This window comes from Suillus fuscotomentosus (assembly GCF_016647785.1).
Source record: "Suillus fuscotomentosus strain FC203 chromosome Unknown F5891scaffold_93, whole genome shotgun sequence".
Lineage (NCBI taxonomy): Eukaryota > Fungi > Basidiomycota > Agaricomycetes > Boletales > Suillaceae > Suillus > Suillus fuscotomentosus.
In genome coordinates this window covers 82,104-96,772 of record NW_024539605.1, presented here as the reverse complement: position 1 = coordinate 96,772, position 14,669 = coordinate 82,104, and the positions used below count along the sequence as shown (strand labels likewise).

General features: G+C 45.4%; 3 protein-coding genes across 3 annotated transcripts; 2 read left to right on the top strand and 1 right to left on the bottom strand.

The window, feature by feature from the left end:
* Window positions 1-4,320: 4,320 nt before the first annotated feature.
* Window positions 4,321-5,626, bottom strand: F5891DRAFT_962643 (NADH:flavin oxidoreductase/NADH oxidase; the record flags this gene model as incomplete). Its single annotated transcript, XM_041375926.1, has 3 exons — window positions 4,321-4,461; window positions 4,602-4,882; window positions 4,933-5,626. 3 exons carry the CDS (start codon window positions 5,624-5,626, stop codon window positions 4,321-4,323), a joined length of 1,116 nt encoding a protein of 371 aa, XP_041219240.1.
* Window positions 5,627-7,049: 1,423 nt separating this feature from the next.
* Window positions 7,050-9,474, top strand: F5891DRAFT_985645 (uncharacterized protein; the record flags this gene model as incomplete). The annotated part of the gene is made up of 13 exons (XM_041377629.1): window positions 7,050-7,119; window positions 7,153-7,260; window positions 7,333-7,509; window positions 7,562-7,780; window positions 7,832-7,953; window positions 8,010-8,228; window positions 8,274-8,307; window positions 8,359-8,468; window positions 8,530-8,773; window positions 8,899-8,975; window positions 9,033-9,193; window positions 9,250-9,372; window positions 9,429-9,474. 13 exons carry the CDS (start codon window positions 7,050-7,052, stop codon window positions 9,472-9,474), a joined length of 1,710 nt encoding a protein of 569 aa, XP_041219239.1.
* A 3,274-nt stretch (window positions 9,475-12,748) lies between these two features.
* F5891DRAFT_1196101 (uncharacterized protein) lies at window positions 12,749-14,536 on the top strand (the record flags this gene model as incomplete). The annotated part of the gene is made up of 5 exons (XM_041368252.1): window positions 12,749-12,913; window positions 12,971-13,345; window positions 13,399-13,641; window positions 13,701-13,829; window positions 13,886-14,536. 5 exons carry the CDS (start codon window positions 12,749-12,751, stop codon window positions 14,534-14,536), a joined length of 1,563 nt encoding a protein of 520 aa, XP_041219238.1.
* Between the last annotated feature and the right edge of the window lie 133 nt (window positions 14,537-14,669).

Genomic DNA, 14,669 nt, shown 5'->3' with positions numbered 1-14,669 from the left:
CCTTGTATCTCGATGATCGCTCTCCCAACCACAAGATGTCTCTTGCTATCATGCAGGAGTTGGAGGATTCAACAGGCATAGATGCACAAGCCCTCGTTGCTTTCCGCCCGGGCATGAGAGGCGCCCGAGAGAAACTTCGATGGGCATCCAGCCGTGTCACGACTTTGCAAGAAGACATTGCGTATTCACTATTTGGCATCTTCCACGTCCACCTCCCTGTAATCTACGGCGAGAAGAGACAAAACGCGCTCGGACGACTCTTGCAGGAGATTATTGCGCATTCAGGCGACATCACCCCCCTTGACTGGATCGGAAAAGCTTCTGAATTCAATAGTTGTCTCCCAGCTGACATTACATCATACAAAGCTCCGCCATGTATGCTGTCATCTTTGCCCGAAGATGAGATGAAGATGTCTGTCTCCATGCTGCGAAACACTGTGTCAGCGGAGTTGACTTCGAAACTGTATACCCTCCTTGACAACCTCAGTGCTCCTCGTTTCGCACACTCCAGACTGCAGCTACCTTGCATCGTATTCCCAATCACCGAACTTAGGCGGAGGCGTGGTCCAGACCCGGAGACATGTTTCACTTATGACATCAAGGCAGATGGTCTTCAAGGCCTACTAATCACCTCTGAAGACAAGTTGATTCAGTTCTCGCCGACACGGCCCACTCAGCAAACATTTTTACTTGTCCGTCCATGGAACCGTCATGATCTTGGGCTGCCTGACTTTGCGGAGCCTGATTTTGCAGACGATGCACAGAGTGTGGACGATTGGACTGAGCCTGTCTCTCGAACAGACAGATCTGTCCGTGGTTCTCTTGTAGACTCTAAGCTGGCTGATTCGGAGGCTCGCTTGCGAGAGTTGAGGTTGGTTGTTCGCCTTGGACAGTCTTTTGGTGCGCTTTTGCTAGCGCAACAGCGTGGTGGGGAGTATAAGAGAGTTGCTTCGGACCACCTTATCATTGCCAAGGTCAACGACATGGCTTCTATTGACGACACGATGGACATTAGGACGCTAGAGATATTGTAGTTTGTGTACCTCCAAGCACGAAGATTGCCAATGCTACACTAGATTATTATGCATGATACACGATGTAAACATGTACATCTCCGAATTCTGTCTCTTCAACTCCAGATGTAATTGACCGCCTATCTCTAGTTTCATAATGTCGTGATGCTGCGTGTTGCAAAAAGAATGAAAAAGTGACTGTGAGACATTCAAAATATACAATTTCCCACACAGTGCAGAACTGAGAAGATCACATATCAGCAGTGCACGACCGGACACTACTACAATCATTGCGACGCCCATTGCGGAGCGCATTATGACGCTTGCACGAGGTGTCAGTCAGCGCCGTCCTCTTTGACAAACACATCCACAACCTGAATTGCAAACAAGGAGTTACAAAATTGAACCTCGCTCGATCATCTGGCACCCCAGCCGTTCCTCTCGAGCATTACTCGCGGCTTGCAAAGACCGGTTGATGAGGTATATGTTTGTACTGATTTTTATGTTGCCAGCATTGGAGTTCTTTCAAGTTGCAGCATCAGCAAAACTTGCAAGGTATGGTTTTATCTCTGGGTCGGTAAAGGGCCAAGGCATATGGGGCCAGAATAGAGCGGGTGTTATAAAGTGGGAAGATACAGACAAGAGTTTATCTTCGTTCGAGAGGACATGGGATTGCGGTTCCCACTAGAAGTGCTTATGACAAACAAAGTTGTCCTTCCCGGCATGAACATCATCAGTACTTGACCTAACGAGAATCGTACCCTGCTCTTCACAAGGGCATTATCCTATGGTATGTCTTGCGCAACATCTCTGCAGGCAGCTTGAGTGTCAGTTACCAACAACTTTATGTATCCTTGTCATTCTCCCGAAACGATAGGCGCCTTGCGGCGTGCGCCACTGCGATAAGATGAAGTGGCACAGTTCCTTATCGCTCCCCACCGACCTGCCATTATAGCGCATGTAAGTATCTGCTCCCCTCCTGTGCCATATTCCTGCTCATCGATAACAAAAATTAGATCCAATGTCAAATCACGCCGTATCTCCACAAGCTCTTACACCTCTTGCTCGAAAGAAGGCACTTCAGGCCGAAATAACGCTCAAGGGTCATGAAGATTGGGTGAGAGGCATTGCTTTCATCCCTGGTACCCGTCTCCTCGTCACCTGCTCTGACGACAAAAGTCTTCGGCTATGGAACCTAGACACAGGACAACAAGTGGGGAAGCCCTTATTGGGTCATAGTGACTATGTCTTGAGGGTTGCAGTATCTCCCGATGGGCGCTGGATTGTTAGTGGCTCAAGGGATGGAAGCATCCTGGTATGGGATGTTCCGACAACGAAAAGCCTGACCGTGCCGGTCTCAGACACGTGCAAGGGTCATAGGAGGGACATCTGGAGTGTTGTGTTTGCGCCAGACAGCAAAACATTTGCAAGTGCATCATACGATAAAACAGTCTGCGTGTGGCAGAGGGAGACAGGCAATAGAACCCTTGGACCATTCCAAATGGGCGGTGAGGCATACTCGGTATCATACTCTCCTGATGGGAGCAAACTAGCAGCAGGCGCCGAAACACGTATCATATTATGGGACTCAACGAGCGGAGAAGAATTACTGAAGATAGAACAGCGGGCATGGCTGGTCACGTTCACTCTAGATGGTCTCCATCTCATCAGCGGGAGTTTCAACGACATTCGAATCTCACACGCTGCCACTGGAGAAATCATCAAACAATTTGATGTGCACACTGATCTTCTCCAGTCATTGGCCATTGCTCCTGATGGCACGAAATTCGCCACTGCGTCAAGCGACAAAACAACACGATTCTTCGACCTGACCACATTGGAACCTTTTGGCGAGCCACTTGAATATCCTGACGCACTGTATTGCGTCACTTTTTCTGAGGACAGCCAGTTCATCGCGACTGGTTGTGTTGATAGACTCGTTCGCATATGGGAGGTTGATCGGGTTGAGTCAGAAGAGTTTAAGCAGGCGAGCAAATTCTCATGTTGTGCTATGTTCCATACTAACCTATCATACAGTCCGTGCACAAGGTTTCTAGATTTCTCAGACACACCCGCATATATACTGACTTCTGGTGACATACAGGATCGGCACCGCGCTGGGTCTTCCAAACCAGATGTACGCTTTCACACTCGTCCTTCTACACTGTCGCTGACTTCACTGCTATTGGGAAGCCTCGACCAAAACGTGCTGGAGTCCCTCGGGGGTTTTTCGATAATGTAAGACTTCATGTTGTAGTAGATTCATCACAGCCTGCTCATCTTACCCTGCTTCCAGTTCGACATGCGCTCCCAACCTCCACGTAACACTCGCACTGTTCCAACAACAACACAGCGTCATGCCGAAGGTTCCCGCATGAAACAACTCATCAATCGTCTCTCATTTCGCTCCTCTACTTCTGAAAGTCCTACTCCACGCACTCGTAAGATCGCTGTTGTGGATATCTTCGCCACACGTGGTAAATATGTATGTCTTCTCTGATGATCTTGTATCCTCTGTTATTCATAGATTCACCTGTAGCGCAATGCAAATGCTATTAGTGGAAAAAGACATCTAGCACGGCCATCACATCCTCCTCGCAAAAACGCCCGTACATCTAATGCTGGTGTCCCAAGGACTAATGCCAGCGCAGTGGGGATGTCCAATATCACTACTGGAGCAGCCTCAGTAAGCATGCGGACCACAACACATAATGCTTCTGCAATGACTGGCGAACATTCGCCACTAGATGCTGAACTTGTTCCGGAGACAAAGTGCTTGACAGTCCTCGCCAGGTGGTTCCTGTGCGGTAGAGTCCAATGAAAATGACCTACATTGCACCTCATTCTCGCATGCGTATGTACCTACCAGCTATTCTACTTACATCAGATGGGCCACCCCTGTCCAATGCGACTGTGTTCTTTCTTGCGACAGCGATAGGCAGTCTAGAAACTTGAAATATTTGCCAGTGTTTGATTGTCTGATATCGTGAAATGATAACAATACACGCTTCGATCTAACTAAAGAAGTGCCCCACCGCAGCCGGACTACATTTGATGAAGCGGAATGGTGGTACAACTGCCTGAAATTAAGTGGCATCGCATCCTTGGTAGCCCAAGTTCATCATATAGGTACTAGGCTAACGTGTAAGCTTATGCACTCATTCATAAAATGTTCCCAGAAAATATTTGAAAACTGAAGTTCAAGACGTCTTCTCCATGGAATCAAAGATCTCACAACGTACCTCCTAATCTTGGTTATTATTTAGAGACGCTCACCTCCACTATGCTGGTCGTAAAAAAATCCCATTCATGACTTCTGTTCTACCTGTACGTCTGCCACTGGAAAATCGGTGTATCCTTTCTCAGTGACATCGCCAGCAAGGTAGAATGTTGCACGGTCGGGCTTGGCAAGCGGCAGGTCGTGTATAAGTCGCGCAGGGAGGTCAGGCTATTGGAAGAGCGTGGAGAGTAGTAAGCGATAGAGATGGGATATGAAAAAGATTGACCCAGGCGCAGGAAGAGACAGTTGTCAGCACACATGGGCAAAGACAATGGACGAAGAAGATCAAATATGGACAAAAGACTTACATTTGGAATGTACAACCTGCCAAATGCTATCATGTCCCCATGCTCCTGTGCTATCTCGATTGCGGTCTGTCGTGTGTACCCACCCGCACTGATGAATACCCTGTTCTTTCCCTCCTTGCACCATATCTCACGCAGGAAATTGTTGCTACTCTGCGGTGGTGCGTTCACATCAATGTTTCCGCCGACACGTGGCTCTGTGACGTGGAGATAAGCGAGGTCGTACTTCCTGAGCTCATTTACGAGGTAGGAGAATTGTGGTTTTGGATCAGGGAGGCCCATGTCTGCATAAATGTTGGTACAGTATAAAATAAGGAATAGAGACAGAACGCACCTTGAAACGGACTCCATGGACTTAATCTGATGCCAACCCTCTCAGCACCAATTTCTTTGACGAGCGCATCAACAACCTCTATCGCAAATCTTGCTCTCTTCTCGATACTCCCACCCCATCCATCCTCCCGGGTGTTGCTCACCTCTTGCAAGAACTGGTCGACAAGGTATCCGTTTGCACCATGGATTTCAACGCCATCGAAGCCTGCTGCGATAGCATTCCTGGCACCAGTGGCAAAGCTGGCAATGTATGATTTTATCTCTGGTTCTGTGAGTGCGTGCGGGATTGCGGTAGGGCGGATGGAAAGTGGGATAGAAGAGGCAGATACTAGCGGGGAGTTATTCTCTTTGACGAGGGCATCCGGGACTGCAGCTCTCCCGAGTGCCCACAGCTGGCAAAATATGAAGCTACCCTTCTCATGTACGGCATCGGTGACCCTTTTCCATCCTTCTACCTGTTCCTGCGTATAGATCCCTGGGACAAAGTCCCTCCCACCAGCAGCCTGGGAGACGAAGGTCGCTTCGGAGATCACGAATGTTCCCGGGAGGGATGCACGTTGTGCATAGTAGGTGGCTGCATGGGGCCCGTGGATGTGGGTGAGGTAGGCACGAACACGGGTGAGGGGGGCAAGGACTATACGGTGGCTTAGTCTCATGTGACCCACTTGGATGGGCGTAAAGAGTGTAGGCGTCATCGTGAGCCCAGTGAGCGAGGTGCGTAAGGGTGGTCTTTTGGCTGTGCGAGGTATAAGTACTCGGGCATTGTTGACAGGCGTGGAATGATCTGTACCAGTCGGCCGCCATGAGAAACCGTTCCCAGCTAAAGAAACATCGACGCACCACCCGCGACGCATCGCGCGGAGTTTGAACGTGACTCCTGGTAGGATCTTAATATCCCATGGATCAGCCATCTTGCACAACTTTACCGAGGCTCTGAACCCAGTTCGCGCGAGCATATACACGCGGTAGATGTTCTGAATGTGAAAATACCAGCGAAAACAGCTAAGAGAAGCTGAAGTGTGTTTCCAGCTAACAGGTTCACTGCCCATTTGAAGAATAGACGATCCGAGTATACAATATTTGTTTCGGCCAGCATAACAATGTGTTGACATGTGAGATGTCACCTACACGGCACTGAGTTAAAATGCCTCGCACCAGAAAACAGGCAAACTCACGATGTCTCTTGCCCCACACAGAGAAGGTAAGCTAGGGTCAACATGGTCTACGTACCAGCTAAGGACGAGTAAGAGTCTGTAAGACCGTGTATTGAGCGGTTGGATACTGATAAGAGGAGTCCCTCCTGGAATGTGTTATACTTAAGTTGAAAGACAGCGCGTAAGCACCTACATCTTGGCTGGACGCCCAAAATGTCTTGAATCGAAAGGCTTATAGTATGGTAACGAGACTACATATATCCGAGTCAGTACTCGGCAGTTCTCAATGGGACATTCGTGGATTGGGTGACAGTTTGTGCTAGCACTGCACTAAGTTAGTACACTTTGTGAAGAACCACAATAGCGTCAACATCCAGAGCACTTCCTTCGATGACCGCACATGGGAGTGCCTGCCATAAAAAACACACGGATCAATGTTTCACTAACAAATGTTGTGGCTGCGCACCATTCAAGTGAGTGCCCAAAGATTCCCAACCATCTGAGTCTGCATACCCATCTTTTGAAAATCAGTACTAGTGAAGCCCTATATGCGATTGAGCACGGGAAAACTTGAAGATCAGTCCATCGTAAGCAACCGACTTACACAGCCGCTGTCAAAGAAAATTCATACCCCATGCGTACCTCGAGAGGCAAGAATGGCTCACAACTTTGTCGGAAATTCCCATAGGTGCCTTGCAAGGCTTCTAAATTGAGACGTCATTTGACCGTATTGCATCCGTGATGGAAGACCTTTCCAAGGAAGCGTGACCTATTGAAAGTGTATTGGAAGGAAAGTGACCTTCTTTTGGTAACTTGCCAGGGAAACGACTGGGTCTTGCAAGCAGCTTACACTATCAAGGTCAGATTTCAATCGCATACCACTTATGTTCCATCCATCGATGATCTCTTCCTGAATGATACCTTTGCTTGTTTCATCTGTCTGTGCTGTTTCTATATACCATAAATGGCTCCCCAAAGATCCACAGGAGGGCGCAAATATACCTGCTCTTCAGCATCATCTCTCAAGGTTGCTTGTCAGTATTGTAATGAACTGTATACATCCCAAGGCCTCAAATCACACAAGCAAAGCTGCTTGCGACGGAAGGAGAAGAAGAAAGAGGATAGAGAGTTTTCACAGGCCACAGCCAGGTCAATTTTGAAGGAAGGAAAACATAGTATGTTTCAATGTTGTCTAAATTACCTTCAATCACTGATTATATTCAAAATCGTCAACTTTGATTCATCAGAACATCACAGCAATAAAGGGCGCACTCATGAGGCTGCCCGGGATACCACACTAGTCATTCAAGAGGCTGGTTCAGCAGCTGATTCTCCATCTGCAGCAGATTCACATTACCATTATGATGACGCAGGCCTTGAAGGCCTCGATTATGTGCAGAGTATCGGGGGAGATGCGCGGCTACGTATGTATTATTCTTTCTGTTTTGTTTTGACTAATATCTAAACATGATCCAGGTTCTGATTCTGATATCAGCATGGGTAGTAACATTCCCGCTCCAATTTCGGCAGCCACAGCAACTACCTCAGATCGTCTCGACACATTCAAGACCGAATATCACCCTCACAGTGGTTGCGCTCCAATCGTCGAGAGCTTTTCCGTTTATGGGACCAATAAGCCAGAGATGACACAATCACCCATCATCAATGACAAGCCATGGCAACCTTTCAGCTGTCGTGCAGACTTCGAGTTTGCTGAACTTGCCCACTGAGCTGCCTTGAGCAAAGACCAAACTAATGAACTACTCAAGTTCATCTGGAGAGTTGCGGATGGTTGCACGAAGTTTACTTTCAAAACTCACAATGACGTGTCAGCTGCATGGACGAGGGCATCCAGCCAACTGACTCCTGTAAGAGCGATAGCATAATGTCACACCCGCATATATATATGACCATGTTGTAACAGTTCGAAAGACATGTTGTACCTGTTGAGTATAAGAAGGAAAACATCGAGTATGAAGTATATTCACGACCACTATGGGACTGGGCATTGGACCTCTTGGATAACCCCTTGCTAGCACCGCAGTTCATTTGGGATGCCCAGCGACTGTACAAACATGATGGAACTGATTTTGAATGCTTCTTCCATGAGCCGTGGACAGGAGATCGCTGGTGGAACTTACAAGTGAGCTTTTCATTTTCTTATGACAGACGTTGTGACTAATTAAAGTGTATGGCAATCAAGACATCTTTACCCCATAATGGTGTGCCATTCGCATTTATACTGTATGCTGACAAAACGCACCTTTCGTCAGCCGGTACTGTCAAGGCATATCCAGTAATTGCACGCTGCGGGAATCTACCTGTTGAAATCAGGAATGTTGATGGTCCTGGAGGAGGATACTTAGTGGGTTGGTTACCAATAGTAAGTCCTTGTGATACTTGAAGACGTCAATTCACACTTAATCATTTCGCCCTTGTGGCAGGTTCCTGCAGACTCAGACGAGGATGGCAAGCTGTCCTATACGAATTTAAAGAAGGTTGTATGGCACAAATCATTCAAGATTCTCCTCAAAACCCTCAGTCTCATCTCCAAAACTGGCTTCGCACACCAATGCTATGATGGGATTCTATGCTGGTTATTTCCACTAATACTGATTTTATCTGCTGATTATGAAGAGCAGTACGTGATTAGTAGATTCACATTGTTTCTGTTACTTATGTTATCAGGTGTGTGATGGCCCTGATATGAGAGTTCAACTCTGCATGTCCCTGCCCTATTTGCCTTGTCCCAAAGGACAAGCTCACTGACCATTCTATGATATACCCTACCCACATCATTGATGATGCACAAGCTTGTGTCCGATTGTGGAACATGGACTGTACTGCTGGTGAGGCGGCACTAAAAAAGCAGAGTCTAAGGCCTGTCAATGTGAGTGATTCATTCAACTTTCTCGCTCTCGAATCTAAATGGTCTCATAACTGTCAGAACTCTTTATGGATTGTCGAACGGTCCAGCCCGCATGACGCACTCTTGCAAGATCCCTTGCACGCTTATGACAGTGGTTTGTTTGGCGATCACATGTTCGAGGAAGTCAAGGACCACCTGAAAACACTGGGACGTACTGCTGAGAAGACGACTGATGACCAGTGAGTCTCTTTACATCCTCATTTTGCCCTCGTCTTGTAGTTTGTTCATTCTATAGGTTTGCTGCATTTCCAAGATGGTGGAACCTAAACCACTTCGACCACATTACAAACATAAGTTTTTCCGATGGCAATAAGTACCTGGATATATCTAAGGTACGTTTTCGAGCACTATATCAAATGTAAGCTATGGCTGACATATTTCTCGTTTTGATAGCAAATATTGTATACAACACAGAACGTGCTCACCCGCAAAGATGATGAAGCTGGTTATGCGCTTCTAAAGTGCATAGCCAGCTATCTTCATGCCTACATGTATATAACATTTGACATTCACACAGAAAGCACTATTACAGCTGGGGAGGCCAAGATTCTCGTTTTCCAGAAGTGCTTAGATGTAAGTCCTAGTATCTAGACCAACTTATGTGCTACTTGACACTAATACTTCAAACAGGAATACAGTGGCTCAAAAAAGTGTCCCAATGTTTGTAGCTTTTCATGTAATTGCTATATCATGTGTCGAGACGTGGGAATATGACTAAGCTATAGGGAGATGTCGGAAAGGTCTGCATCTCAGCTTCATTTCGGTTCCCTATACCGTGGGAAACTAATGACATTATGTGAAGATATGAGTATTTTAATTTGATGACTCATTGGGACACTTTTTTGACTTCGAGTTTTACTAATGTAATCTCTATAATTCTAGTACTGTGTGTGACCTCCTTCTGCTCCAATCACTTCTGCCACTCTTCTAAACATATTCTCTATCAATTTTGGGTATTTCTCTTTGGTGATTCCATCATACTCTGCTGTAACACTGTCTCATAGTTGGAATAGCCCCTACAGTGAATCTTGATATGCTACAAGTAATTTCTTGAGTGATTCTCAGGGGTATTCAATATGGTTGATGTCTTGGGTCTATGTTGAACATGATAGAATAGTAATATTATGGTCTTTAAGTTATTTGGTAGCCAATCTAGAAGGTTGCTCTATAAGACTTAAGATCTCTTAATCACTATATTCTAATTGGAAAGACTGCTGATGCTAATAAAGTGATTAAATTGATTATTTCCATCATTCCTATGACTATCTCTACTCAAATAGTCAGACAGACTCTCAAGACAGCCCATCTTAAAGCTATAATCAAGAAAAACAGATTCCTCTGTCTCCAACCTATAAAAATAAAAGACAAGATGCTACTTTCAAGTACAAATATCGGACTGCTAATAGCTGAAAGAGGTTTATCTAGTTAGATAAGGTTAAAATCAATAGGATGAAATCATATGGCAAGGAATTTATATTAAAATAGATAAGACAATCATTAAGATAAAGAAAAGTTAAATAAACACCTTAAGTTTCAAGACAAAACTTGACGGTATAGGACTATATGAGATAAAATGGAGTGGGAATCTTCTATGAAGCAAAGGGGAGGATGAATACAGAGTAGTAAATACTCATTTGACAGGAGTGTCTGCTAAGAAGCATGCAGAAGTTATGAGTTAATGAAGAAGATACTGTTTTGTGATAAGACAATGACCCTAAGTATACCTCTAAATAAGCCACCAATAGCTTGCAAACCATGATATTACTATTCTATCATGTTCAACATAGACCCAAGACATCAACCATATTGAATACCCCTGAGAATCACTCAAGAAATTACTTGTAGCATATCAAGATTCACTGTAGGGGCTATTCCAACTATGAGACAGTGTTACAGCAGAGTATGATGGAATCACCAAAGAGAAATACCCAAAATTGATAGAGAATATGTTTAGAAGAGTGGCAGAAGTGATTGGAGCAGAAGGAGGTCACACACAGTACTAGAATTATAGAGATTACATTAGTAAAACTCGAAGTCAAAAAAGTGTCCCAATGAGTCATCAAATTAAAATACTCATATCTTCACATAATGTCATTAGTTTCCCACGGTATAGGGAACCGAAATGAAGCTGAGATGCAGACCTTTCCGACATCTCCCTATAGCTTAGTCATATTCCCACGTCTCGACACATGATATAGCAATTACATGAAAAGCTACAAACATTGGGACACTTTTTTGAGCCACTGTATATCGAAATTCTTGGTGACGAAGCGACAAAAAACTGGAATTTTCTGAAGGCGCACTCAATGAGGCACATATTTTCTGACATTAGGGCAAAAGGAGCTGCACAAAACTTTAGTACGCGGCCAAATGAGAAGCATCATGGGCCTATCAAGAGGGCCTATAAACTGCAAACAAATGGCAAAGATATCGCAAACCAGGTATGTTTGATCACACTTCACATTAATTGACTCGTTGACAACCCCTGCTATCTAGATACTCAGGCTTGACCACACAACCTTCGTCTCTGTAGTCCTCCGCAACCGTATCAATCATTTCAATGATGAACAATGCAAGGCCATACTTTCGGAGAGAGAGCTTGAGACAGAGGACCTGGATGATCGGTCTTTTGGTGGACATATTCACCTTGGCGCTCCTCAGTCTGCAATAACCTTTGCACAGCTTGAAAACGACAATGTGTCCAACTGTGCCTTTGGGCAGTTCTGCAAAAAGCTCTCAACCTTCCTTAATCACGCTCTACCTGCATATAATATACCATTACCCGATGGCAAAACATGGCTGACGCTTTCAGCACAAGATACGGTCAGTAGTTCCATATTTCACTCCCACAAGTCGCCGTTTTTCACAAACATGTCTCCAGGTTCAAGAACACCGATATCTCAAAGTGAATTACGAGTCTGTTGTGGACTGGAAGCTTACTACCGACCACCTGCGCTGCAACCCGAGCTTTCATGGCCGTGAACGACGTGACTGTGCCCTTGTTCGCACCCAGGACAAAGATGGAAATAATAAGAACATTTTTGTTTGCATTTTATTCATGTTCAAGCAATCAATCGGCAGTCAAACATTGGATCTTGCCCTAGTTCAACCTATGGATGCTCTGACAGGCCCACAACATGCTGTAGATCGAGATTTGCGACTGAGACGTCTTCATGCCCAACCACTCGCTTCGACAGAGTTTATCACACTTCACTCAGTTATTCGTGGTGCATTACTTGTTCCAGACTTCGCTAGTACAAGGGGAGACTTTTTTCTCGTTGACTATGTGGACTCCGACATGTTCCTTCGTTTGCAGAGATATATGTTCTAATGGTATGTCCAACATTTACATTTATGACTATTGCAATAACAACTATACCCTAGAACTCTACCATTGTGCCTCAAATTCTGTTTTTTATTCGCCTCTGCAACTCATATATTCACCAAACTCCAATTGTATTACCATGTTCGACATAATAAGAATGCCCTGTCGATGTCGCATGCTTTGTATTACATGGTGTGTCCCCATTGAGTAGTAGGTCCATTCTAATGCCACAGCTAATATCACTCGTGTTCAGGTTTTGTACATATTGCAACATGCGGTACCCTCAAGGCCTGAATGTTTGTATCAGCAGTAAGCGAATTTTGACTGATATAAACATGATGTATTACTGACACTAATAATCCTAGTCTCCCACCTCTATTCCGTGTTCAACTTGAAGTCGTCTGCCATCATGCCATCAGCACACCGTCATGCAGCAACTATAGAGTCGAGCTCAGGCACTGATCAAGAGTTCTCGTCGGAATCAGATTCAGACGACTCAGATGCAGAGCTCATCCAGGTCCGTGCTGCACTTGCTCCTGCACCTCCAGATGTGACATCTCAAGAGCTGTGCAAGGTAAGTCATTGTATTGCTAGAAAGTTCACATTTCTTATTACAGATCATTACTACTAGGCCCTCGAGATCTCACAGAGACTATTGCTCGACTTGCGTGGTAAATGCCGTGAGGCTATAAAGAAGAATGCGCTCCTTGAGGCTGCAGTACCTAAAGGCCGCAAGTGTCGTAACCTTACTTCAAATGATCTTGCGATGGCGGCCAAGGAAGACACCATACAAGCTCTTGGGAGGAAATACTCGATAACCCACTGCCTTTGGATCAACATCGAACTTTTCCTGCTGTCAGCTCGCACCTGTCCAGACATCGACCTCAATAGCAAGGAGCGTTGGCTTACAGGAGTCTCGATGGAGGATGGTGTGAGGGCCGAGCTCTTCAAGTTCATTCCTGAAGAAGAACGTGAATTGATGAGCTATCAAAACTTTGGATCTCAGGTATGCCTATCTATTGGTACATTACAATCATTTAATGACAATCAATGCAATAGTTTGGTAGGGGCATCAGCAACGCTCATTCCAAAATGGCATCCAATGTCAAGTCATGCGCAAGTGCAATCTTTGGTCTCAATGCGAGCATCTTCATACGAGGCTGGAAACAAAATGAAGACCCTAACTGTCGCCCTCTTCTACTGAGCCCCCATGGAGAGTACACAAAGTTCGTGCCTGTGCTTTTTCCTAGACCTGATAATCCAGTACCGCATCAGTTGTTGAAAACTGCAAAGCTCATGCAGGTACATCTCTTTTTGCTCAATACTTCAATATGGGCTAACACACTCGTATATGATTATAGGTCTTGAAAGTATCGCTCTTCGGCAAGTCATCATTGGCACCTACAGGCGCTGCATCTTCTAGGACAAAAGCCAAGATCTGGAAATTGCGAGCTATAACGCCAGGTATGATTGCTGCTGCTGCTGTCATGGTGAGTCCAAATCAGTTTTGTGTGGTTGTTAGAGTCACGACTTATTCTCATACAAGGCAATATTCCTACTCTCTGGTGATGCAGAACTCACTGAAATTGGTGACACTATGAAGATTCCGTACCGCAAATACCACAACTTCTACTGTCAGCATTTACTGACTGGAGGTGCCTGGGCGCACCAGGTCATCGCATTCTTCAATGATGCTCTTTTCTCAGGAACTTCGTCTTATGTTCCCCCCTCTACTACTCTCAATGATGACGGACTGGGTCACACATGGGAAGAAGACTTCAATCGCGCAATAGAAGACAAATTAGCAGAACCAGTTGTTGATGATGGGACACCACCAATCCCACCACAGCACGCTAATGATAATACTAATAGCGGTAGTGTCCAAGTCAATGAGCTACTACCTATGTCTCACTATACTTCAGCTCCCTCAATTCTGGCTCCCTCAATTTCGGCTCCCCCTCCAGCTGTTGCAGCTCCCCCTGTAGTAACAGCTCCTCCTGTCGTCAATATGGCTCGAAGTTCAGAATCTATCTCCACTGCAATGGAAGAGCTCAATCTTAAGCACAAGGATCCTGCTGAATCTGAGCTTCCTACTCCAACTAAAGCACGCGCGGTACCGAAGGCACGGCACAAAGGCAAGACAACTGTGGAGGGTCAAGATGTTGTTGTAAGGCGGTCAGGTCAGAAGGGCAAATGAGGTGTCCTCGCTGCTCTATCATTGAAATTAGCTTGCATTAGTATAGACTTTCTATTGAAATACATGCTTTTGTCGACTGTGTATGGACTTCAAATGACTTGACATGATTTCAACGAACTTCCATTAATGGATA